The 27096-nt window shown below is 48.8% G+C and overlaps 1 protein-coding gene across 1 annotated transcript in view; it reads left to right on the top strand.

Annotated features, from left to right (window-relative positions):
• TRPM5 (transient receptor potential cation channel subfamily M member 5) overlaps positions 1 to 27096 on the top strand; it is a 549888-nt gene that overhangs the window by 484734 nt on the left and 38058 nt on the right. The window contains exon 23 of the mRNA XM_078683456.1: positions 2917 to 3007. Coding sequence (XP_078539582.1) covers positions 2917 to 3007 — 91 coding nt within the window. The remainder of the gene's footprint in view (positions 1 to 2916; positions 3008 to 27096) is intronic.

Here is a 27096-nt window from a genome sequence, read left to right as displayed (position 1 = left end):
TATATAATATGCACAGGTGTTCTCTCAGGAGCATCACCAATCAAAGTCACATTTTTCACATTACCTCCCAACAGTTTCTTAAAGCCTTTAAACAATTTCATTTCTGCAATAATTCAAATGCAATGTTTTTCAATTCAATCTTTAACTGCCAACATTTCTTCCCTTCAATCCTGTCACAGTTTTAAAATTCTGGAAAACTTTCAACCAACCTCAATACAGTAACACACAATAGAACTTTTACAGTACATCACACTCTGATGTTATTCAACTCCCTGCAAAAACTGCCCCTCACTTACAATTTCAGTTTCTTCCCCTTTCTCAACACGACTTAACACAGAGCAACAAAAAACACAAAACAACTTTGTCTGCTCAACCAAAAGAATTATAGTTCCTTTCACAATCAGAAAATTTCAATCAATCCCAGTAAATACTCGACCAGCACAATTTCACCCTTTGAGTAAAAACTTTAGAATTCCTGCTGGTGCGCTAGAAGAAACCTCAATAAATGTAACTCATCCCAGTTTTAAAAGTTCCCTTCCTAGGCACTGGCAACAAAGTCTCATGTACAGCACCCACATAACAGCAGACAAACACACTTTTTGTATGCCACACTAAGACTGCCCGTAGGCTTATCCTGTGATCTTAGGCCACGATGGACCTGTACTCAATTAGGCCTCGACTGACTCAATACTCAATTTCAATACAACAACAACCCTAGTCTACATAAAACACTTAAACTTTTTTCTGCACATTAACAATATTTCACAACCCTATTGATACTCACACTGCATCCAGCAATCACCTTCTCGCATTACCCTCCAGTGCCACTCTGCCAGTCTTTAAGTTCTGGGCATTGGAATCAGGAATCAGGACATTTTGAGGATTTGTACTTTTATCTAACTTTGGCAATTATTTTGTAGCTCCATTCAGGGCATTAACCTAAACTCTGCTCCTTTTAGTTAAGGTGTATAACCATCCTCTGCCACAAACTGATGGAGCGGAAAAGTCTCATGGTGATCTCTCATTGCAAAAGTACCACTACCTTTATTTTCCTCTCAAGGCGATGGACCTTTTCCACCGTGTGATGACCAAGAGGACTCCTACATAAACATGAGCATGTCAAACGCAAATATATGTTAAGTCAATAATGAGAGTTGTGAGTAGTTTTAAAGGGATTAATTTTCCAATCAAAATGTAAAGTTTCTCTGACTCATCATTCATTAGTCAGATTTCAATCAGGTTACAGAATTGAAAATAGAAAAAGTAGAATCAATACAGGGTATATCATAAATTGCAATTTAGAGCGTTCCATAAAGGAAGAAATCCCTATTCTATGGAAAAATTAGGCATACATGATGTCAGTCAGAACTCATGAAGAGTTCAAGAAATACAAAGCAAAAGTGAGCTCAGCATGAAGCTAAATCAATAATAAATAATTGCAAAATCTCCCATAAAGAGAAAATTAGCATAAAACAAATAAGCCTTGGTAAAGCCAGTAAGTTAATGCATAAAGCTTGGGGGTTTTCAGCAAAAAGCCTACAACTAAATCTGCCCTCGTTCTCTTACAGCTGATTTCCTCTCCTCTCACTGAGCTACATCTCTGTCTGAGCCTCTCTGTTTCTCCCCCCCCCCCCCACCCCCAGAGGCTGCCAACTGCACCCTCCTTCCTCTATAAAAAAAGAGAGAGAAAAAGGCCCAAACCTTTCAGCTAGCAACACGTATATACTTAAGCAAAATTGTTTCAAAAACATGTGACTTTGGTCTTCCAATTGAAGTGCAGAAAACAGCGAAACCCCTGGGCTGAATGCTCACGTCATCAATCAGGCGAGTTCTTGTAATACATTTGAATCTTGCTCTAAATGATTTCACCTCCTAACATCCTGCTAAAGAAGCATTCATTTTTCAACTAAACAGAAAACATTTATCCAACAACTCCAATTACGCCGGAAACTGTGAATACAGTTTACAATAATAAGAAGAAAAAGTGTGCTTTCCAGTTTCAGTCTAGTTATAATATGAATGGGGCTTTGTTTAAACCACTGAAAACTGATAAAAGCAAGCTACAGGCTGTAAGTAATAGGAAGCTTCTTTCTTTCAAGGAGAGCAGGAAAAGGTGACATTCCATTCTTATCTCAAGGACAGTGCTGAGGCTTTCAAGCAAACTAAATCACAGCTATATTTCAGCTTTTCTATACTTTAAAATGCATGTTAATTCAGTACAAATATACATGCTACTTTGCGAGTTCAAAACCCGTGTTGCTAATTAAATCTGCATTCTACAGTGAGGTCAAATCTAAACTAAACACATTTAAGGCAACCATGAACTCATTGTGCATGGTTTTACATTATTCATTAAACTGAAAGTATCTGACCAATATGTCAGCTAAGGCCTCATGTTCTCATTTCTTTTTTTCCAGCACCTATGTCTGCGTGCCACTGTATAAATACAGTTTTATGTATGAAGCTCCTGGCAGCTTTTGTCATTAGTAATGCTTAAAGCTATAGGAGATATTTACGTGCTCACAGGGTTTAATGTCTAGAGGTATTATACAACATTCAGTCAGTCGGACTGTTTTCATATGTAATGAGGCACTAGGTGCAATATTTTGGTGAGATTTTAAGGGTGTATCACACACAAATACCACTCACCTCTCATTGACTGCAAAGGTAAAAACAAACCACCGCACCACTGCCTCACTCACATTATAATATCTGTTTTAGTACGTGTCCTTTTCATATAGCACCAAACCTGATTTTCCTTGTCTGCAAATATTGAGATTAGCTTTCCCGGTTTATAAAAGTGAAGTTGAGAGAATGATGCCTGATTTGGAACTTTCACAAATACAGTTTCACAGTATATTCTAAATGCTCATCACAGGGCATAAGTAATTGCAAGTATCAATTGTTTCTTTACAGATTGACTATTGCTCTGCAGTTATTTCCTGGTTGGCAGATATGTTAACAAAAAACAACCTCCTGCACAACAGACCAGCACCAACATATTCAAGTAAGTAGTAATATTCTGTTGGAAATGTCTGTGTACGGCCTTACTTTAAAAAATCAGTATTAAACAATTAAGATATAACAAACCAATTGCGCTGTCATGTCTTGAGCTTTAAACAGTGTATCAAAATGCCTATCTACAGATGTCTGAAATAATGTCCATTATTAATATGGTAACAAGAGATCAGCTTTTGTGATGGTATGAGTTATTGGGGCCTTCCTAGTATACCATTATAGCAGTGATCCCTGGACCAAACCTTTATTTATGGTCCAAAGGGGTGAATTTTAGGTTTAGATTCTGTGATGCCATTGATGGAAGCTCAGGAAAAACATACATTTTTAAAGGTATATCCAGTGAATAACCTACCAACACATCTCAGAATTCAAGCAGATATCGTCAAACAATGCATCTTTGTAGAATGTCTATTGCTGGTGATTGGAAGCAGGCCAGGCTGGGTAAAGAGAATTGCTATTGCTCTACACTGGATGGCTCCTGCAAACACTGAACTTTGCCAGTGCACCAGATTTATGTTTTCATCTTGATAATCTTCCTTGTCAACTCTCCATTTGTTAAGCTTCAGAGGAAGTGGTGTATGTTTGAATCGGTTCTGTTATAGTATTGATCTATGGGCCCCCTAGAAAGCTGTATAGATACCATTAACAACTGGGTGCCAGATTTATCATTGGATTGTCTTGCCCTTGCATCATGCAATCATCACAAGGGCAACTCAATCCTTAAGTCAGACAGACCAAGCCACGCAAGGCCACCTTACATAGGCCTGCGTTGCTTGGTAAATCTGGAGTAACGCAAAGCATCACAAGTTGCAGCCTTCCATTTTTCTGCATCGGAAAGGCATCACATGAATTGAGTGTTAGTGTTCACATGCATTAACCCATGCACATTTCCAGATTGATCAAGACTGGTAAACCTGAGAATGCATCAAAACTGTACGCCTTCACTATAGAGGCGAAACGAGGAGAAATATCTTTATTCCTCCTCCTCGTTTCCTCTTTCAGGGTGTACTGCATTATGCAGCACACTTAGAAAGAGGAAAAAGCCTCCAAGGAATGTGTTTGTGCAGGAACAAGTACCTTCTTTGACAAAACCAATCCTGCCTGAAACGCAAGCACCCTTGCACCATGGCACAGGGGGGCCTGCATTGACGCTAGGCAGGCACAAGTGTGTCAGCACAAGGAGAGAGCAAGAATGAGCCATATCTTTACAGATATGGCACATTCCTGTCCCTCTCCATTTGACACAGCACAACTCAGCAAGTTGTCTTGCTTTGTTGCGCTGCTTCAAAGTTTTATAAATCTGTCACTGGACCTTCATTATACAGTGTTAATAAATGGCTTCTTAGTTGGGGAGAATGTGAGTCCTTCCCATCAGGGACATATTGACAGCATTTTAGGCCCCTGTGCAAAGCAGTGCACCGCACCTACCTACACAAGCGGAAAATTAGTGGTAAATTCTGTTCTGTATGGTGCCTCTTTGCTCGCGGGACCCCCCAGGCTACTGCCCAGTGTACTCATGTGCTAAGACGGCACTGGCTACTGAACAGTGTGCAAAGTATTTAGCTGGGTCAAAACAATTACAATCAAAACACAGCACAATAAATATCTTAAAGTAAATTTATAAAACCAGAATAATTTAATGAGAAAAATCACACCAAAATTACTAAAATCCAATAAGGGGAACAGAAGATATGATTTCTTTTAAAAGTCTAAGGGCAAAAAGCACCAAGAAAAAGTAAAGTATCTATCAGAATTCACACTTTGAAGTTTAGTGGGACCAGCCTGACCATGGTGGAGCCAAGGTCGGATACCACAAGCAGGTCAACCAAGTCAAAGATTTTACCTCCTGATTTAGTCTCTAAAATGGGAGTTGAAATCCTCTAATGAGGCAAGACTGCAGGTTCTGTGTGGCAAAGTCCTCACAGAGTCAGTTAGCCATTGGACGAGTGTTGGACATGGCCCTTCTTAGATGGATTTCCTTTAAACGTTTTGCTTATTTGTCTTCCTGGTTTTTGCCAACTCTCTTTTCCTGACCTTGGGACTGCGGGCACTTTCCCACTTTACTGCAGTGGAAAAGTGCGTGCGCCCTTCCTTCATATGTCAGGATAGGGTACTTACTTGATTGGTTTAGGTGTTATACCTGTGAGTGTCCTGCAAAGAAGTACACCATATACCAGGGTGGATGCAACACTGGCTAATAGGGGGACACCACACTGATTCTGCCACCCTTCTGAATAGCCTGTCAAAACTGTCTCATACTCGGGTTGGCCAGTCTCACTCCACAGCCAACCCTGAGGGGGCCGTTCACTACCACCAAACCGGGGTAGGTGAGTTGCCGGGTTGGTACATCTGTGTGTGAACTGCCCAGGTAGGGATGAACCCCTATGTGGGTTTTCGCTACCTAGGGGTTCGGTTCACCCTAATGAACACTTCCTGGGTGTGGCTGATTCTCTTGTTAGGACCTGAGGGCCTGGGATACTTTCCCAATATAAGTGGTGTGAAAGTGCAGGTACCCTTCATAAATACTTTAGGAAGTTGTGCTCACCTGAGGGTTCTAAAGTGTCGGTCAGGTCTTCCATGGCAGGGCGGCCAGTATGATATTTTAAGACCTGTGTCCAGCCTGCCAGTGCAGGCTGGTATGTGCATCTGCACCGATGGTGTCATTGAATACGTATCCAGCCTGCCAATGCAGGCTGGTGTGCGCTCAGCACCCAGGATATGCTAAGTATGTTTCTAGCCTGCCATTGCAGGCTGGTGTGCACTGTGCACAGATGGCGCTCTTAAATAACTGCCCAGCCTGCCATTGCAGGCTGGTATGCACTGTGCACTGATGATGCTCGTAAATACGTATCTAACTGCCATTGCAGGCTGGGCTGCACTTTGAGATGATGCTTCTCTTAAATGGACTGGCCTATTTGAGTCACTAGCCTTCCTGAGAAAACCCTTTCACTTCCACACAAGTATACCGTGGGTACGTCTTAAGGGGCAAAGCGAGTGATAGGTGAAAGGCAGGGCAGGTAGTGAGGAATACCCATGCGTGTTTCCACTACCTATGAGGTTTGCTCTTCCCATAGGCTAACATGGGGAAATGGTTGAAATCACTTCGGCTGAAATAGTGGATTGCAGTGGAGCAGCCTCATGATGTTTCCTATCACTGGATTTGCAGTGCCAACCCCTTCCCAGTTGTAAAGGCGGCTTTGTCGTAATTCCCTTAATAATCCACATTTGTAAAGCGCACAATCACCCGTAAGGGTCTCTAGGCGCTGGGGGCCGTCGGGAAGATTAAGCAAGCTATTGCCCAGAGTCACATGGTGTTGGGCTAACCTGCCGCCGGAGCCGGGGATCGAACCCTGCTCCCCAGATTCCAGCGTCAGTCGCCCTGGCCGCGGCGCCACACCTCTCCCCTAAAACCCACTACTAGAAATGTGGCAGTTCTATGCTCTAAACTCGTTGTGTGGGGGGGGGGGAGGGGTGGAGGGTGGAGCTTGCCTGGCTTCGAGATGGCCACAGCCTCAGCAAGCTCCTCAAGCCATCCAGGCTATCCGGCAGGAATCCTGACTCTTCCGTGCACTACACTAGTTGCTCCTTTCTGGCAGGTGCAGAGAGCGAGGGTGTGCTTTCACACGCGGCCAGTATCGAAGTGAACTAAGGATTTAAAGTGACATAATGACACAGAGGACATCGCGGCCTGCTAGGAAAGCGTGCTGAGGCCTACCAAAGCAGAGAGTCTCTGTAGCCCAGAGCGAAGGGCGGATACTTAGGGGTCTACCAAGACTGCACGGCACTACAGCAGCACGTGTGGTTGACTGCCTGCCCTTCCCCGGGTGAGCCTGGTGAATCCAGGGGGGGGGGGGTAATTGCGTCTGCGCCCTTCATTGGGTCACACTCTGAGGGCTGCACGAGTCACTGAATAGCAAAGACCAGTGGCCTACAGCTGGACTGCTGTAAGGCCCTCTGTTGTGGAGAACTGGCCAGCATTAGGGGAAAGCAGACGGACTCCGGGGCTTGACACAAAGAGCTGTACAGTTGTGGAAAATGTGGCAGATCGGCTAGATAAGAGCGGTGAGCTGTAGCGAATCCAGGTCGTAGAAGTACCGCAGTGCATACAGGCAAGCCTCAGGTGGACTGAGACTGGAGACCTGGCAAATCTTAAGGGCTGGTTCCCACTCGCAGCTTGGGAGTGAGACTGGCTGAAGGTAAGGCCCGAAGAGGACTCTGCAATTGTCATTGAACGATTGGAAAGCAGAGGGGAGTCCCGGGCCCTTAGTGAGACTGGCGCAGAGGATGCACTCGACCTATTCAAGTAGCGACCAGTGGAGAGCTCTGCAGGTCATAAGTTACCAGAGAGACTGCTGGGCCTCTCAGTGATCGGGTGTGGCGGGGCTACACACGTGATCACATGGCTTCTTTCACTGGAAGGTCGGCGAGGCATCTGCATTTCTCCTCAGACAGATGCGGAGGTCAGAATAGCAGTTTGAGATTATGTAAGTGCTCCCAGTGTACGGCCTGCTGAATACGACCGTAGAGGTGTTAGGCACTACTGACTGTGGTGTGTGGCTTTCCTGAATGGCAGGTATGATGAGGCTCTATCGCAGTGCCCTGAGGAATCTGGTGGCCGGACCCACTGCAATTATGGGTGTGAGGTTGACAAGTTGCAGTCTAAGACGCAGTTCGAACAGCGGAAAACGTGACACAGAGATGCTGATGCCTCTTAGGCCGCTGCGGACCAGCGCAACTACATTGAAGAGCCGCAGGAAGACATTCATCAGAAGAGCCTATCAACTATAGATGGAAACATTTATTCTTTAGCCTACAGGATGGATCGGATGTCGGAGCACATCAATAAGCACGTGGAGCGTCTTGACATGGCGGAACAGCGAGTATCTAAGTTTAAAGACACCCAAATGGAGACCGATAATGCACAAAAAAAGACGGGGAAACTGCTCACAACCTTGCAGGACAAAGCAGAGGTTTTGGAGGCGAGGTCGAGGGCGGAGCAACATTCGCATTACAGGGCTGCTTGAAACAACGAAGATGGGAAATATGGAGGTCTTCATTGAAAAGTTGCTAGTAACTCTACTGGGCTGGAACACTTTCTCGGACATGTTAATTGCCGAACGAGCTCATCGTTCCTTGGGGTCTATGCCCCCACCTGGTGCCCCTCCCCGACCGGTAATTGCTGAGTTATTGAATTATGGAGAGCAAGATACTGCACTGAAGTGAGCTAGGGATTTACGGGAACTGTAATATGAGGGATCTTCACTCTCACTATTCCCCGATTTCACTGGGAAAGTTCAGGAAGCGAGGAGACAGTTTGCACCCCTACAATGTCAGCTGCAAGACCTTAGGTTCGACTACGCCATGTTGTACCCGGCCAGACTTAGGGTCACGATGAACCGAACTTCAAGAATCTACATGGATCCTATGTCACCACAGAAGGCCCTCAAGGATTGTAAAAAACCAGAGGCGGACAAGGAAGCAGGAGCAGCTGGAGGCATCAAGAGGTGACTTGAAGGAATAGACAGACTGGTCTGGTGAGATGGCCTGCTTACAGTTTCCACAAGCAAGTATGTCATATAATAAGCTTTGACTGGTTTGCCTAAAAGGAGAGAGTAGTTGCCAAGCGGAGAGTATTTGCACTGGCGTCCCAACGGCGACTATTTACAGTTGTTACTGCTAGAAGCTGGGACATTTCCTGGGACATAATTGTTGTTGATAATTGCAGTAGACATACTCTGAACCAGATGTGGGACTTATGGGACCGCTGGTGATATCCGGCCCTATATTAAAGGCACCCATTATGTTGACTTTCTAGGGAGTGTATAATGGAGGTACATGGCTAAGGGTATACATTCTGTTGCAAACGCACTTAAGGGTTTGGTTGGCAACATCAGTCCTTGTGTGTTGCCCACCACATGATATTAGACCGTGATAGTTCTTTGAATTTTGTAATTGATGCTAGAATGCAAAGGGGGTTTGAGAGGGAGGGATATTATGGCTCATGCCTAGTTTGGGTCAGCATGATGTGGGGGGATATGTTGTTGTTCTCTGTGATTATGTGATATGTGCACAGTGTGTAATCGGCATTCAAGAGTTGACGACCGCCTAAAAGAAAAATTGTTGAGCAGGATAGATTTGGTCGGCATAGCTATGACAGAGATATAAAGCCAGGATGGAGTTTAGCTGCAGCAGAATTCATCAGCACACTTGGACTATTAGAGGCCTGAACAATTTTAGGAAGCTGCGAAGGGCGGTTGCATACTTAGTAAGACACGAGATAGACATAGCGCTGCTACAAGAGTCCCACCTCTCGATGAATTGTAACATGCTTACACATAGACGTCTACGTGGCCAATACCATGCAGCAGGGATCACGTCCCATGCCAGAGGGGTGCTCACCTGGGTCAACCCCAAATCGGATATCACGTTAAAAGCGCTCACAGCTGACAGCGGAGGTAGATATAGGATTTCTAGATGTACTGGGAAGGACATTGATTAGTACATGTACACACCCAACTAGTATTGGCAACAGTTTTATCAAGGGTTACTAGACCACATGAAAACAAAGGTTGGCTTGCAGAGTATTTGGGGGCGGATCTAAATTGCGTACTTGAGCCCTCGTTAGATCGCTCTGGAGAATTGGCGTGGTGACCGTTGGGTGCTGCCAGAGCTATATGTGATATTGTGATGCAGCTGGAGCTACTGGATGCCTGGGAGGAGCGCTCCTCGGGAGCAGAGGGATTCACACACTATTCAGCCCCACACAACTTACATACCAGCATTGAATATTGGTTTGTCTCAAGGTCCTCAAGGTATAAGACTGCAGGGTACTCCCCCGATCTCTATCTCTATCTGACCACTCCCCAATAATGTTAGATATAGAAAGCTCGAGAAAAAAGGCGGCGCCATTCGCATGGTGCTACCCCCATACTCTTTGATGGATAGTGTGTTTCTCTCTGAATTAGCCGAAGCAGTGGAAGGTTTATTTGATACCAAAATTGGTTCAATTCAAAGGTTTTCCACAGTCTGGGAAACGTTCAAAGTATACATCAGGGGGTGGCCATGTCCAAACACTCCGAGGTCCTACACTCGATAGGACAGCACCTGGTACAATTGAAATGGTGACTGGCAATGTTAGAGAAGGAAGTCCTAGAAGGCAACTACCCTAAGGTAGCCGACAACCTCAAAGAGACGCTAACAGAGAATCATGAAACTGTAGACAGTGAAATAAAGTACTTGGGTAAGTATGCTGTAGCTAAGATGTATGGAGAAGGTGAGCGCCCGGTGGTGGTGCTAGCTGCCTTACTGCAAGATAAAACAGAGAAGGGAAACGTGATGGAGCTGCGAGCTGCGAATGGGGAGCTCCTCACTGTTGCTACGGAGACTGCAGGTAGATTTAGCCAATATTACACGGAGTCATACCGCACAAGAGAGAGTTTGGAAGCGACAGCAATCTCGGAATATTTCGAGCATTTACAATTTCCCTGGCTAACTGATGAAGATAGGGAATATTTAATGAAATCTTTAGATCCCCACGAGGTACTGGTAGCATTAAGTTCGATGAGGTTGGGTGGCGCGCCTGGGCTAGATGGGCTCTGTTGGACTTGGTCCTTTTTGCAGGGTCATCCCTGAACTTTTTGCCTTCCTTCTATATTTTTTTCTGACCTGTTGTTGGCTATTTTATGACTCTGGGCACTTTACCACTGCTGATCAGTGCTAAAGTGCATATGCTCTCCCTATTATAAATTGATGTATGGATTAGTGACTTCATGATTGGCTGATTTAGTTTACTTGGCAGACCCTAGTACAGTGCACTGAGTGTGCCCTGGGCTTGTAAATCCAAATGCTGATGGTGAGCTTGCAGCACTGGTTGTGCCACTCACAAGAAGCCTATAAAAGTGTGTCTAAGGTCTGCCATTGCAGAGCCTGTGTGCGGTCTGGTACTGCCATGTTGACCGAGCACGTGCACCCACTTGCCAGTCCCTAAACCTTCCCTTTTCTTCATATCAGACACCCCTATGGTAGGCCCAAGGGCAGGGTGCATTGTAAGTATAAGGTAGGACAAGCCCTGATGTGTTTGGCATGTCCTAATAGTGAATTACAGCCATTTTCATTTTACACTATTGCAAGGCTATCTGTTCTCCATAGGCCAGAATGGGCAGTTAGATTATTACATCTTATAATCCTAACTGACTCAGGGAACATGGTAGAAATTCTAGTTTACTATGCCTGAACTCAGAATGATAAAATACATCTTTCAGTGAAGTTGATTTTAACATTCTGTGTTTGAAAATACCACTTGTAAAAGTAGGTATTTTCTTGTCTAACTATCCAAGCCTGCCTCTGCTAGGTTGTGTATTCCTTGTCTGGAGTTTGAGTGACAGGGCCGGGGGATTCCAGGAGACAGGGTGAGACCGCCCAGTGGTGAATAGAGAGATCTGCATCTAGATAGGAGGGGGGAGTTGAATAGGACTGTGCCTGCCCCCCCACAGTGCTGGCTCCACACCATGTGGTGCGTCTGATATCTCTGCCCTGCACTGTGAAAGAAGAGAAGGAATCATGTCAACAAAGTGCTCCAGGGCTGTGCTTTCCCTCCACAATGCTGGCTCCACCTCCTGTGGGGTGTCTGATTTTTCTGCCCTGCACTGTGAAAGGAAAGAAGGAGTCATGTAAACAGAGTGCTCCAGAACTGGTTTGGACTAGGCAAAGGCACCTCTGCCTTCAGAGGACAAAGTGTTTTGGGGTATAAATATTGGGACCCTGATCCCAAGAAATTAGATCACTTTTGGACAAAGAAGAAGAAACCTTTGCTGAGGAGCGGAACCAGAAGAAACTGAGGAGAGACTAACCCTAAGCTGAAGTGCTGCATAGGGGATTGGCCTGCAGTGGTTTGCCTAACAGCCAAAGGGAGGAGAAAGGGACTTTGTGTACTTTCATCGACTTGTAAGGATCTCCAAGGGCTTGAGAAAAGAGTTTGCCTGCTGCTGAAGTCTCATGGACAACAGACTTTAACCCCCCCAGCTTCCCAGAGTTCCTTGGGAAGTGCCTGCTGCTGTTTTGGGCCTTCTGAGGGAATGCGTGTCGCAAGGAGCTGGAAGCGCGACTCAAGAGAAGAGGAGAAGCGTGTTGCCGTAGCTGCTGCTGCCATCGCATCTTGGATGTCGCCGCTGTCGTATTGCACTGCATCGAGAGAAGCATCTTGAAATGAAGAGGAAGCGTGTTGCCGTCGCTGCCGTCGCATCTTGGATGTCGCCGCTGTAGCCGTCGTATTGCACCGCCTCGAGAGAAATGTCTTGCAACAAAGGAGGAGCGTATCGCCCATCGCTGCTGCTGCCGTTGCATCCTGGATGTCACTGCTGTAGCTGTAGCTGTCGTATTGCACCTCATCAAGAAAAGCACCTCGCGTCCACGGAGAAGCGTACCGCCGTCGGAGCTGCTGTCGTCGCATCACGGAACAAGGGTGTCACCGCTGCAGTTGGCGCATTGTGCGGAAGCGTCTCGCAACGTCAGGGAAGAGTGTCGCCACCAAAGCTGTTGTTGTTGCATCACGGAACAAGGGTGTCCTCACTGCAGCTGACTTCTCGCATCGTCAGAGAAGCGTGCCGCATCTGGAGGAACTTCACGTCTTTAGTTCTTTGCACCGGAACTTTGCTGCATTTCCATCGCTGCAACACTTTTGTTGTGGAAGCGTAACGCATCGCAAGGTACATTGACACTTAGGGCCCGATTCACAGAACTAACTTAAGACAAAATCCTAAACTTACTACAATTTTGGTACTTACAGAAGGCACTTACTCATTTTGGTATTCACAGAAGTTAGGAGTCCTAAATGGCTTCTGTGAATACCGAAATCTTAAAGTTAGGATTTTTCTCAGTTTAGGAGTAGTAAAGTTAGAAGTCCTCACTTTAGGACTCCTAAATGCCTTCTGTGAATACCGAAAGTCTTAAAGTTAGGATTTTTCTCAGTTTAGGAGTAGTAAAGTTAGGACTCCTAACTTTAGGACTCCTAAATGCCTTCTGTGAATACCGAAAGTCTTAAAGTTAGGATTTTTCTCAGTTTAGGAGTAGTAAAGTTAGTACTCCTAACTTTAACAGAGAACCTGGAACTACTTTGTGCACATTGCCAGAGGACTCTGTTGTGCACGTGGGAGATTACTTCCATTGAAAGGGACTGCTTGCCCTTCCTGAATAGGAGCTGGCTTGGGTTGATTACCTGCTGCAGTGTGGCACCCTGAAGTGTGCTCTTTAAGGGCTTGTTGAGCTTGTCTCCTGTTCTTTCGGCGGTCTCAGGGATCTCAAAGATCTTTTAAGAAGGACCCACCCCATTTACCTCTGACACCTGCAGCACGGTGCCTTCTCAAGTGCCCACATCATCTGCTGGATTCCAACTGGTAATGCAGCCTGGGCGTGGAACTAAGAATTGTGCCTGAATACCGGATTGTCTTGTGTGTTGCCCCGAACGATGGCCCGCATCCAAGGCATGTGGCACCAGCATCTTGAGGACTTTGGCATGCATAAGCATCTTGTTAGTGGTGAGCAGATCACTGGTTGCTGGATCCAGTGTGGCCCGCTTCGTCGATTGTGCCACAGCTCTCTCGTGCTATACTCTGACTGCATGCTCATTGTGAGCGGTGTCGATTCACAGGTTGTGATCCTCAGAGGTGGGAGCGTAGTCGTAGTAGTGCCTCATTATACTTCGAGAGGCATTGCTGAACTTGCACCTGTGTGTTTGACCAGAACTGTCTGGTGCGACCAATATCAATGTGCACCAGACGTTGTGCCTCATTTCCAGGGAGCCACAGAATTTGTAACTCTTAGTTGTGTGTGTGACCAGAGCTGTCTGGTGCAGCCAAAATTGACATGCACCAGACGTTGTGCCTCATTTACAAGGTTACACAGTTTGTGCAACTCTTAGTAATGGTCTGGCGCGATCTGTATCATCACGCACCTGACGTTGCATCTGGATTGCCTGGGTGCGAGTCAGATCATCGTGTATCTGAAGGCGTGCCTCCTTCCAAGAGCCCCCTCCCACTTCATTCTCTATTCATCAACAATTACTTGGCCCTCAGCTCTTTGGACCAACTGTCCTTTCCTCATCTGGCCCTCCAAGATGATACCGTGTTGCAAGGTAGTATTGCCCGGCTCGGGGCTGCGTGGTGAGAGTGACTAACTGGGCTGGAGGAGCTTTTCTGAGAGCTACCAGAAGCAGGTCAAGAGACTGCGTGACCACCCTGTGCTTTGCAGAACTGGGCTTGTGCTAGAAGGCCCTTAGGGACCCCGTTGGTGTGACCGTCTATTGCCCTCAGCCCTTGTTTACTCTGCATCCTGTGGGTAAACCTCTCAACAAAAATAAAATAGCTCAGTGGGGTTGACGAAGTTTCATTACAGGAACAGTGAGACTCTGGAACTCCCTTTCCATTAAAATCAGAGACAGCCCTCTTTGAGGGAGTCACTAAAAACTTGACTCTTTATGAACTAGTCAATGTACATGTATGACCTCTCTGTGCTGAAAGCAGCACCAAGACGCCCCAGGACATTTGAGTGCTTTACATTTTTTAAATCAAATCAAGTGGCTGCCAGATCTTTTTTGCTGACTAGTACCTCCTAATTGCCCTTGCTGCCTACCCCTACCTGCTTTACTGGAATCCTGACTAAGAGGGACTTCAGCCTTGTGCTGCCTAGTGCCGGGGCGGGGGGTGAGGACTTGTGTCTCCAATCCGTGGGTGAAAGATAGTCCGAGTGATCTGGAGGGAGGCTTGCGGCCACGGGATCTGCAGTGTGTGCCTAATTGACCAGGTGGGTATCAGTTGCACAGCTTTAGGGTGCTCAGTGCATATGTGTGTGTGAGCGCTTCCATGTGGACTTGTTTGATTACCGTAGCACCGCATAGCGGTGCAGAGTAAGCGTGTGTGTAGGGGGGGGAGTGAAAGTGGGGAACTGCCCTTAATTCACGACACAACGCGATTTGCCTGATACGTTGATTTCTTGTCAAATGAGCACCGCATTTGACATTGGTTTTTCCCTACATAGCCTGGGCTCTCCTTGCTTCTAAAAAGTGATATAATTCTGTGTATGTACATATTTCTGATATCATTGTGACCCACGGTGCACCCTGTAACTGTCTGGTATTCAATTATAAGAATTGCTAGGGTGGGCCTGGGTTTGACAACTTGTTGCATTGCATAAGGATGTTGGGGGGGGGTGTAGAATAAGATCTTTCCCAAGTGTGCATATTGCTGGAGTCATTTGAACATGGATGGGCCTAGTACTGCTAATTCCAAATGTGATTTATGCCCAGAAATGCATGTGCAAGTTGTGTTGATTATTATGTGTGTTGAATATAAACGTTATTTACATACATCACGTGTGAAGTCTCTTTTGTGATGCTCAAAGTATTTATTGTGAGTGAGTGCAGTACCAGTGCTTAACACATTGCCTCTGTGGTAAGCCTGACTTCTCAGTGCCAAGCTACCCAAGGGTGAGCGCAGGTTATACTGTGTGGGCAATCACCCACCCCTGACCGGAGTAGTAGGATCTCTCTGGCTGGAGTACTACCCCAGCCAACCAGAAAGTGCCAGGTCCAGCAACGAGGTCCCACTGAAGCCCTTGGTTCTGGCAGGAAAAAGCCGGAGCAGGAAAATTCTAATTTCATGGTCGCTGAAGTCCTCTCATTGGGGCAGATACTTTTTGCTCCTTCGCCAAAGATTCCTAATTTTAAACTTAGGGCTTGATTTAAGCTTTGGCGAACGATAATCAATCTATCGATAATCAATCCATCAGGGTGGCAGAGGACACTCCTTCTACATCGCTGGCTGACCACCATCTGCTAGTTTTAGAGAGGACCACCAGCCTAGGGTCATTTCTATGGAACGCCCGTCTGTAAATGAGGCGAGCAGACCAAGAGTTTGGCGACCAGGGTATTCAATTTAGCATGCAACAGAGCACCTTGTCTGCCAAACACTAAATCAGACCGCAGACTTTTTTTATGGAGCTCAAAGTCCTCCAACAGGACAAGCCTTAAGCTGTAGCCAGCGAAATTCTCTCAACATCGAACACTTTTGCTGCAAGGTTCTGTTGATCCTCTGAGGTCTTGAATGTCTAAAAAGTGTCTAAATCTGTCAGTCTTTCTAGAACAGCTCCTCATGATCACTTCTAAGGCACTCAGGGCCTCAGGGGCAGCCTGTATGGGCCATGGTTCACTACAGCAGAGTTCACCAGCAGGGCACAGTCCCGGTTCAGTTGTTAATGGTCAATTGGTCACTTCTGGAAAAAATGCTTCTTACACTTTTGCCCACAAGTCAGTCAATGGATCCTTTTGAGTCCACTTCTCAATTCACGAGTACAAGTGGGTGGAGATAAGGCCTGGGTGCAATTTTAATTATGCCAGAGTCTTTGGAGTCATTTCAGTAATTAGACATTACTCTTGCACAGTGAAATTCCACAATTACGGGATTACACCAGCTTGACTGATTATGAGAAATTTGGAGCAAGAATACTACTGCAGGAGCAAAGGAACAACAATCAAAGAGTGAGCAAGAGGTTTCTCACTATTGACTACTAATGTTCGTGTCCTGTTGACACAAAATGCATCACTGGGACCATTTTGGATTCAAGGTTAAATTTTTCACTAAGTAAATAGAGCTAAATGCTAATTTACGCATCTCACATAATTACAATTAATTTTGCTGTACGTACGCTAGAGATCATTACGTCAGTTATGCCCACCCTTAGTGCAGATCCTGCCCATCAGGTCTCCACATAGGTTACATACAACATGTCCAGTCCTCTTCTTATCTTCTGCAGGTCAAAATATGTTCTGCTGAGCTGTGGATGAGGTGCCAATTTTGTTGGTTTCCCTAGCCAGTGGTTGGGATGACTCCTTAACACTCCCTAACCAATGAGAAAAAAGTTCCCATGGACAACCCATCGCACTTTTGCAGCACTTTTTGCTTGACCTTACTGCAGATTATCCCTCTAATAGGCAATATGGTAGCACCCTTCTGCCCTTTGAGTTTGCTGATGTGTGAGCCAGGTGCGTTTTTAGGGAAATGCGCAGTACTCTTCTCCTCAACTACACACATTGGTTCTGGGACGAGCTCTCTCACCCACAGGGCTGGTGACAAGCTGGCTGCAGATGGCTCAGTGAACAAAGGCTCCCCAGGTTTCCCTTCACATTTAACAATTAATGAGTAGGCCTCACCCTGACCCCTTTCAACTTAATGAAGTTTCTGAACCCTTTGCAGTTGCCCTTCTTGAGCTGATAACAGTCACATATAATGCACAGAGATCTTCCTGTCAAAAGGCCAAAGCCATTGTATCTTCTCTGAGAGAAGTTTCACACCTCATTTGGGAAAGCACTAATAGGGCCCACAATACTAATTATCGATCTGGAGCTTTTAAAAGTTACTTTTTCCTAAATGTTCATTAAAAACTGATTTCACGGGGGCGTGGCCAAGATGGCGGCGGAGTAGGACGTGCTTTGAGTCCCCTCCGGCGCCGGGCCTTCTATAGCCTTGAATAACAACTGGCCCCGGGCTCATTCACGGCTCTTTGGACGCACCTGAGGCCACTGGGGGCCGTGTCCGACCGCCGGATCCGAGTCTGCAGCGGAGGTGCCCTGGGAACGGCGCTGGATCTGTAGCGGGCGCACCACAAGGTCCGGCAGCGGCGCTGAAAGCCCCGGGGGTCCGCGGCCTGGTAGGAGGGAGCTGAGGGCCGCGACCGCCCTGGAGAGCTGAGTGGGGTCGTCCGGAGCGTCTAGCGGGAGCCCCGGTCGCGCCTGCGGGCGGCCCACAGCTGCGGATCCCGGCTGCGAAGGGGGGCCGGGGCCCGGACTGCTGTGGGACCGCGCCTTCCGGCCTGCGGAGTACGCGACCCCGGGGCTTGAGGCCTAGCAGCGGAGGCAGACCGGAGCATGCTGTGGGGCGAAAAGAGGCTCTACTGTCTGCCCGGGGTGGCGGATACTGGCCCCGGACGTCTCGACGGCTCCTGGCCGGAGCAGGGGGGGCAGGACCGGGAGCGGTGCGGTCCGGGCCTCCTGGCCATACAAACTACGCGAGTCCGCGGATTGCGGCCTGGTCCCCACGAAGGCACGGGGCGGGCGCAGCGGCCCCCCGACTGCTGAGCTCCCTGCGCACACAGAGATTTAGGAGCGGTCCTTGGGTACAGTGCGCAGCTGGGCACAGCGTGGCTGGATGGACTGGGGCCACGTCTGCTCCCTGCTGTGACGCCCCTGCACCACGCGACGGACAGTTGATGGGCTGATGGGCCGTTACGGAGTGTGCCTACCTCTCGCTGAGCAAGGTGGGTCGGCCCCGCCCTAGGGGACACAGCACTTCGGAGGAGACGATCGCTGTTGAGCTGCATTCCACTGGGAGAGTCCGCTCTACAGGCTTCGGAGCTGGCTCCGTGACTCACGGCAGTACGGATCTGACTAGGAGTGCTGCATGGTGTGGAGGACGCCTGGCCATAGAACCCATCCCTGCACTGAGGCACAGCGGGCACGAGGGCGGCGGTGCGGCTGAGGCCTGGGTCGGCATGTGAGGACTTTGATCTGTCTCAGCTGGGATCTGGCGCGGTAGCTCACACAGGGCCTGGGCGGCCGACACCACCGTAGGTTCCGTGGAAGAGACGGTGAGCAAGGAGGACGTGTCCTGGTTTGGGACGGAGTACTGGTGCTTTGGAGAGGCTGCTTACTTTTGAAAGGTGAATCCCTGCTTTGATCTGGGTTTCCGACAGAACAGAGGTGTGACGATGTCTTCTTCATTGCGCAAGGGGAAACCCGGCAAGGATGGCCAGCCCAAGGGTCCCCAGCAGCCGGCGTCGCCTGGTACCAGCGCGTCCTCCGGGCAGGGAGACAGTGAAGCCCCGGCTACCAAGGCCTTTATGTCGGAACTGTTGGCATCTATAAAGGAGGATATCTCTGAACTCCGGGCCCAACTGGCGTCGGACCTCCGCGAGGTGCGCAGGGATGTGGACAGTGTCGGGGAACGCGTGGCCACCCTGGAGGACCATGACCTAAGCATGGCAAACGATGTCCACCAATTGCAACAGGATGTGATTCGACTCACGGAGCAGGACTTAGACCTCCAGGCCCACGCGGAAGATCTGGAGAACCGTTCCCGCCGGAACAACATCCGTATTCGTGCTGCGCCGTGGGACGGAGAGGCGGGTGACTTAAGAGGCTATGTGCAGGCACTTTTCTTGCAGATACTCGGCGAGGAGGACTTGCATGAAGTCAAGATGGACAGAGTCCAGTCCACAGAGTAGGTCTGCCCAGACGGGGGGGAGGGCCGCCCCCTGACATCTTGGTCTCTGTGCATGACTTCCAGCTAAAGGAGCGAATCCTGTGGAAGGCGCGGGACATTCCGTCCCTGCAATTCCGAGAGCACCGTCCTCAACTATATCAGGACTTAGCAGCTTCGACACTCCAGAAGAGATGAGAGTTCCGCCCAGTGACCACCTTTCTGCGCGAGCGCAACATTTCCTATTCCTGGGGCACCCCTACCGCATCATCTTTCGGTGGCAGAACAGGCTGGCACAAATCCGTTCCCTCCAAGTGGCGAAAGAGCTTCTGGGCCTTGATGACTCGACTCCCTCGCCGTCGGCTGGCACTTCACCATCGCGGAGGCGGCGGCGGTCCTCCTCGTGGCACAGAGTGGGTTCGGAGACGGATCGCAGGAGGCCTGATTGCACGCTTAGCTTGCAGGAGAGAGGTGAGGCGGTGGCCTCTGTAGCCTCGGTGACGTTGGCATCTTCTCAGCAGAGCTCCGGAGCAGCTTAATCCTTGGGCCGATGGCTGATGGCGCTGGAGGGGCATGTGAACTCAGGTGCCGTGGGTATATTTGTACTTTTCGAGAAGACACCCCGGACCGAGACCCGTCAGTGGTTTCCCGACCCCATCCAGAGGAGGTCTCTTCGGACTACTATCCTCTGGGACTGTTGAGTATATGGTTTGTTTGTTTGTTGTGGGGGGGTGGGGGTTGGGGGGCTTGGGGGGGGAACCGGGGGGGGGGCAGTTGGGGGATGGGAGGGGGTGGGTTGGGTGGTGGTGGTGACCAATGGATGATTGCTGCGAGTCTGATTTCCTGTGGAGGAGCGTTCCATGGGCATTTGTATACCGAGTTCTTGAACGGATGCAACCTAAGGTGTTATACTTTGACTAGATACTCCCTTTTACTGCTGTGGGGTCGGAGCTTTGGGGTTCATGGGGCCTGGGGCGGGAGGAGGGAGTGGAAGGGGGAGGAGTTGGCTGGGGTCCGCGGCGAAAGGGTCTGGGGCGAGAGGGGAGGTAGGGATGTGTTTGGCGGATATGGGACGAGGGTGTGTTGACATTGTGAATGCAAAGCGGTGGCGCCTGATGATGATTCCTCATGCCTCTTCGCATCGGCACATGGAATGTGAATGGTCTCAACTCCCCACAGAAACGCCAAAAGCTCTGGAAATACCTGTCGGACCACCACTTAGATGTGGTGGGTCTCCAGGAGACCCATCTGGCGCGCAGGGATGAGCTCCGGCTCCGACATAAACACTTTCCCCTCATCTACAGGTCTTCTGCCTCTACCAAACACAGGGGGGTGGCTCTTCTCTTTCGGGCGTCCCTCCACTTCCAACCTGTGGGGGTGTGTTGTGATAAGGAGGGTCGATGGTTGATGGTGAAGGGGTTGTTATACGGTCAATAATGCACGTTTGTGGTGGTGTATGTTCCCAATGCTCAGCAGAATGGCTTTCTCCAGGGCCTGTTGGATAAAGTGGGGCAATTTGTCAAGGGGAATTTGTTCTTATTGGGTGATTTCAACATGGTCTGGGACAAAGACTTAGATAGCTCCCGCGCTCAGAGGGCGGACTCCGGTGTCTTCTCCGCCGAAACGAAATGCCAGATGAGCGATTTGGGATTGATTGACGGCTGGTGCTCCATGCACCCTCAGGCTCGAGATTATACTTACTTTTCCCACGTCCACCAGTCCTATTCCCGCATAGACCATATCTTTTTGAACCAAGCCCTCAGGGGAGATGTCCGTGATTCCAGGGTTTTTCCGCTCTCCGTATCAGACCATAGCTTACTGGTCCTCGTGCTGCACTGGTCGGTGAAGGGAGATGGCATGAGGAAATGGTACTTTCCAGCTGCGCTTATCAGGGACGATACCTCCTGTAAGGAGCTGCGGAAGGCTATCAGGGAATTCCTGACTCTTAACCCGGCATCGGACACGTCAGTGTTCAATACGTGGGATGCTTGCAAAGCCTCGCTGAGGGGCACTTGCATAGGCCTCAATGCAAACCTCAATAGATTGCGGAGGAGGGAACGGGAGGATCTGGAGGCTGAACTTGCCGTCTTGGAGCAGGCGCACAAGTCGAACCCATCGCGGGTAACCCTCCGACCCCTGACGGCTGTCCGGGGGAAATTAAAGGCTCACTACACCAATCGAGCTGAATTCACCCTCCTGCAGCTGCGGCGAGTATCATACTCGCAAGGGAACAAGGTGGGAAGGCACTTGGCCCGTCAGCTCCGAGAAAAGAGGGAGAAGGAATACATTGGAGGGATCCAGGACTCTGGGGGATCCTTGCAGCATCGAGACGAGGATAAGGCGGACATCTTTGGCCGATTCTATGCTGCGCTTTACAAGGGCGACTCTTTAGATCAGGGCGCCCAGGACGAGTTCCTGGCAGACCTTCCCATACCACAGGTCTCTAGGGAGTGGAATGAGCTTTTGGCAGCCCCCATTTCCAGACCAGAGGTATTGGAGGCTATTAAGGCCCTGAAGCTTCACAAGGCGCCGGGCCCGGACGGTTATACTGCTCTCTTTTACAAATCGTTTGCGACGGAATTGAGTGATCATCTGGTCTCCCTTTTCAATGAAATGGCAGTTACTGGGAAGACCTCTGGGACTATGGCCGAGGCCATGACAACCGTGATACCCAAGCCAGGGAAGGATCTCTCCAAATGCTCGTCATATCGCCCGATAGCACTCCTTAATGTGGATGCTAAATTGTACTCCTCTATCATTGCCCGCAGGCTCCAGGACCTGATGCCGGCCATCATCCACCCGGACCAATCCGGGTTCATTAAGGGGCGGCAGACACATGATAGCTTGAGGCGGGTGATCCACCTGATAGAGAAGGCTACCAGGTTCCGCATCCCGGCAATACTGGTGGGGCTGGATGCGGAGAAAGCTTTTGATCGAGTCGACTGGGAGTTCCTGTTTCGCACCCTGGCCGCCTTTGGCTTTTCGCACCAGTTCATAACAATGATTCGGCCAAATTACAGCAGCCCCAGCTCGAGGGTGGTGATTAACGGGCATCGGTCTGCCTGTTTCCCTCACTCACGAGGCACGAGGCAGGGATGCCCTCTCTCCCCTCTCCTCTTTGCCTTGGGTATCGAACCTCTGGCACTTGCGATACGGGAGAGGGAGCAGATCAGGGGTCTTCCGTTCACGGGTGAACAGTACAAAATTTCCCTCTTTGCAGACGATGTGCTGTTGTCAGTGGGGGAACCGGCTCAATCATTGCCGCATATTCAAACGGTGCTCTCCGAATTCGAGGCGGTGGCTGGGTTCAAGGTTAACTTTGACAAATCATACATACTGAACCTGACTCTTCCTCCAGCGGAAGTGGAGCGGGTACGCTTGCTCACGGAGTTGCCGTGGGCGTCTGCCTCTCTGCTATACCTGGGAGTTCAACTGACTCCTACCGTAGGATCATTATTCTCGGCTAACTTCCCCCCGATGCTAGCTGCGGTACGAGCGGACCTGGACCAACGTTTTTCTGCACTTGTCCTGTGGCATTTTCCTTTGTCACACATTGGATACTGGGTGACTATTTGTTCATTAACGATTACTGTATTTATTAGCATTTCTAAAATTATTTAGCGGTAATTCTACTATAGATAATTCCACTGTATGTCATTCCAGTGTTTTCAACATGGCACAGCAAGTCACAGTTGCTCTTCCCCCACCCTTCTTATGTGAACCGAGCACACCTGAAATCCCTTGGGAAGACTGGATAGTTATCTTCGATAATTATCTAGATGTTTTAGACGGACAAGAATTTTCCGCCAAACGCAAGAAAGCTTTATTATTAAGTGCCCTTGGAAAAGAAGCGCAACTTATTTTTAAATACCTCCCTCATGCTTTGCAATCTAGCGGTCAGTCTTCACCTGATGAATATAAAGATGCTGTGTCTAGATTAGAAGTAAGGTTTGCGAAGGAAGAAAATTTGGTCATGAACCGATACAAATTTTATACGCACAAACAGTGTGTTGAGGAGTCTATAGATGATTTTGTTGCACGCTTAAGGGAGCTGTCTGTTAAGTGCAATTTTGGTTCTACGGCTGATGAATTATTATGTGACCAATTGATTGTACAGTGTAATAACAAGAAAATACAGGAAAGACTCTGGGCAGCCAAGAATCTATCATTGAATGTTGCCGTGGACTTGGCTAAAGTTGTAGAGCATATCAGGCTCGGCTCTCTTCTTCCTCGGGGCTGTGATGAGAGTCCTAATCCCGGCCCCACTGAACAACCCCAGTGCTCCGAGATAAAACACGAACGACTAAGGTGATACAGCGGGGCGCGGGAAAGGAAGGGGACAGCAGGGAGGGAGATCTGTAACGACAAAGAACACGCTATTAGAACACCCTACCTCCCTGACCTACACCAGTGTTCTACTTTTCTCCACCCACAACCCTTCCACTGCCCCTACTCATTACCTGTAAAGGAAAATACACAATGCCTTAGTCCAATGGAGACAGGGGTAGGGTATGGATTGCAGAACTGTGCCTGACTGTGAAAACAAACATACACAAGTATCAATCTCTCTGGTTCAGTGTGTTTGTACAGATTCGTGATTAGTGCGCTATAGAGATTACACACCTACCCAGAACAATGCTTGAAAGACTTTACATAGGATACCACAGTTCCCTTTATTTGCGTCCTCTACCCCTCCTGTCTCCTGTTATTTCGGGAATAAAGAAAACAAGTATGAACTCTGCACACCGGCAGCACAATCTTCGTAACTGGGTCACAGTGTTAACTCACTCTGTGACTCTCTCTTCCTTGGTAAACACTCCCCACATTTATAGGAAGTACAGTTTATGTGAGGGATACCAGTAACGAGGCTCAATAGGGTTCACGTGAGTCCTTTCGTTACTATGCCTGAAGGCGCTTATATACAATATGTACAAGAGGTGACTAGGGGTTTCCGTGGGGCTACACAAGTCACAGGACTTGTTTCCGGATCGACCACACCAAACTCCCCCTAGTTCAAACTCTATCCTTGAAGTTCGTGAACTTCCTAGCAACACTCTCCGAGTGATGCTCCCAGGAACCAGGCAAACTGTGGGTGTGTTGTTGGGATCGACACTACCAACGCCCCACACCTCACAGCTCTTGATTACTCACAGTTCTGGCGCTTCAGTGAACGTCCTCCACCCTTACCGCTACCAGCCTTGTAATCCAGGAACACGCCAACACGAAAACGGAATTATCGGCGTCTAACCGCCGTCCGACTCAGCCCTTTATTTCCTGGTATGCGCGCGCCACTCACGTTCGTGCGTGGCGTACGCACAGCATGCCGGGAAATGTAGTTCGAGGCGGCCGTAATCTTCCGGCGCCTCGGGAAGTGTAGTTCGAGGCGGCCGTAATCGTCCGGCGCCTCGAAACATGACAGTACACCCCCCCTCACAAAGGGGCCCTCACCCCCCCCGGCTTGGTAGGAAACAAACGATGAAAACGGGCCACCAACCGTGGGGCACGAACAGCCGACGCCGGTTCCCAAGAATCCTCCTCCGGACCAAACCCCTTCCAGGAGAGAAGGTATTGCAAACGACCCCTCACCCTCCTAGCGTCCCGAATGCACCTCACCTCATACTCCTGATCCTGTTGCACCCAGAGAGGCAAAGGGGACCTACGAACCGGACTCCTGGAGGGTTTTAGGAGGGAGACGTGGAACACAGGATGGATGCGCATGTGTGCAGGCAAGCGCAGGCGCACCGCCACCGGATTCACATGCTCAACCACCCGATAGGGTCCAATGAACCGCGGGTTAAACACACTATGCTTCTTAAACCTAATGTGTTTGGTGGATAACCATACTAGATCACCCTTCTGATACACCGGATTTGGTCGACGGTGCATATCGGCATGGCGTTTGTAACCAGCTTTGGCCTTCACAAGGTTCTTGCGTGCATTCAGAAGGATTCTGCGCACCCGCAACATCCGTTCCCTCACCTCCGGCAGCTTCACGTTATCAGAAGGCAACAACATAGGGGTAAACCTGGGATGGTGTCCATATGAACAAAAGAAAGGGGTGTGTTGAGTGGATGCATGTCGAGTGTTGTTATAGGCTATTTCTGCCACCCACAACCAATCAACCCAGGAGTCGCTGCTTTCTTGCACATAACATCTGAGGTACTGTTTTAAAGATTGGTTTAATCTCTCCGTCTGTCCGTCCGTTTGTGGATGGAAACTGGTGGACACAGACGAGGTTATGTGTAATGCTGTACACCAAGTTTTCCAAAATCTCGCAGTGAACTGTGCCCCGCGATCGGACACGATGTCCCGAGGAAGACCATGTATTCGTACTATGTTCACCAGAAGTAGATGTGCCAATTGTCCTGCTGTGGGTACCTGGGCACAGGCTATGAAATGGCCCATTTTTGTTAAAAAATCCACAACCACTATAATGGCCGTCTTGCCCTGGTCTTTCGGAAGCCCCACAATGAAGTCAACAGAGAACCTCTCCCACGGATTCTCTGGAGTGGGCAGAGGTTGCAACAATCCTTGCGGTTTCTGTCTGTCTGATTTCATTTGACTACAAGTGGCACACTCCGTTACCCATCTGCGCAAATCCAATCTCATGGAAGGCCACCAGAATTGCCTCTGGGTTTTTTCTAACGTTTTGACGAACCCCATGTGACCTGCACACGGCACCTCATGACACCAAGAGAACACTGTCTTTCGTAGAACGATCGTGGGTACCAGTATCTGTGTTCCTCTCATCGGCACGCCGTGTCTTGGTTTCCACTCTGGGTGATGCCTGAGCCAAGTGCGCCACACACATGTCTGCACTCCCCTCCTCACACGAAACAAAAAGTCATCAGTCTGGGTGACTCCTATGACTTTTGCAGGTTCAATGATGGACCGCACGGGTTTCTCCGATGGTATCAAGAGATTCTCTCTCCGTGTTAGAGCATCCGCCTTCCTGTTGTTGGTACCAGGCCGGAACGTAACCACAAAACGAAACTCCTCAAAAAACATCATCCATCTTAGTTGTCTGGGAGACAAATGTCTCGCGGCTCGTAGAAACTGAAGGTTTCGATGGTCTGTATAAACCGTGATCTGGTGTCGAGCCCCCATCAACCAGTGTCGCCATTCCATGAAAGCATCACGAATGGCAAGTAGCTCTTTCTCCGCGATGGTGTAATTGATTTCCGCAGGGCTGAGTTTCCGGGACATGTATGCAATCGGGTGTAGGGTGCCGGTTGCTTCGTCTTTTTGAGATAACACGGCCCCCAGGGCTATTTCAGAGGCATCTGCCTCTACTACGAACGGGATGTCCGGATCGGCATGCGTCAGTACAGGAGCGGAGGAGAAAGCAGTTTTGAGGGCGTCCAAGGCTTGTTGGGCTTTTTCGTCCCACACAAACGGGGTGTTCTTTCTTGTAAGCTTCGTGAGTGGTGACACCATTCCAGAGAAGCCCGATATAAATCTTCTGTAGAAATTGGCGAACCCCAACAGGCTCTGAATGTCTTTGACGTTAGAGGGGCGGGGCCACTCTACAATTGCTTGGACCTTCCTTTCCGCCATCACTTGTCCTGAAGGAGTAAGCATAACTCCAAGGAACTCCACTGTTGTGACGTGAAATTCACATTTGGTGATTTTGCAAAAGAGGTGATGGTCTTGTAGTGCCCTTAACACCTTTTTTACGTGCGTGATGTGTTCTTCCGTTGAATTTGAATAAATGAGGATGTCGTCTATATATACGACCACATGTCGATCCAGGTATTCCCGAAGGACTTCATTCAAAAAAAACTGAAAAGCTGCTGGGGCATTGCAGAGCCCAAAGGGCATCACCAGGTATTCA

This window comes from Lissotriton helveticus, chromosome 3_1, assembly GCF_964261635.1.
Source record: "Lissotriton helveticus chromosome 3_1, aLisHel1.1, whole genome shotgun sequence".
In the NCBI taxonomy this organism is placed as follows: Eukaryota; Metazoa; Chordata; class Amphibia; order Caudata; family Salamandridae; genus Lissotriton; species Lissotriton helveticus.
The sequence above is the reverse complement of the archived record's forward strand: the minus strand, read 5'-3'. Positions and strand labels throughout refer to the sequence as shown.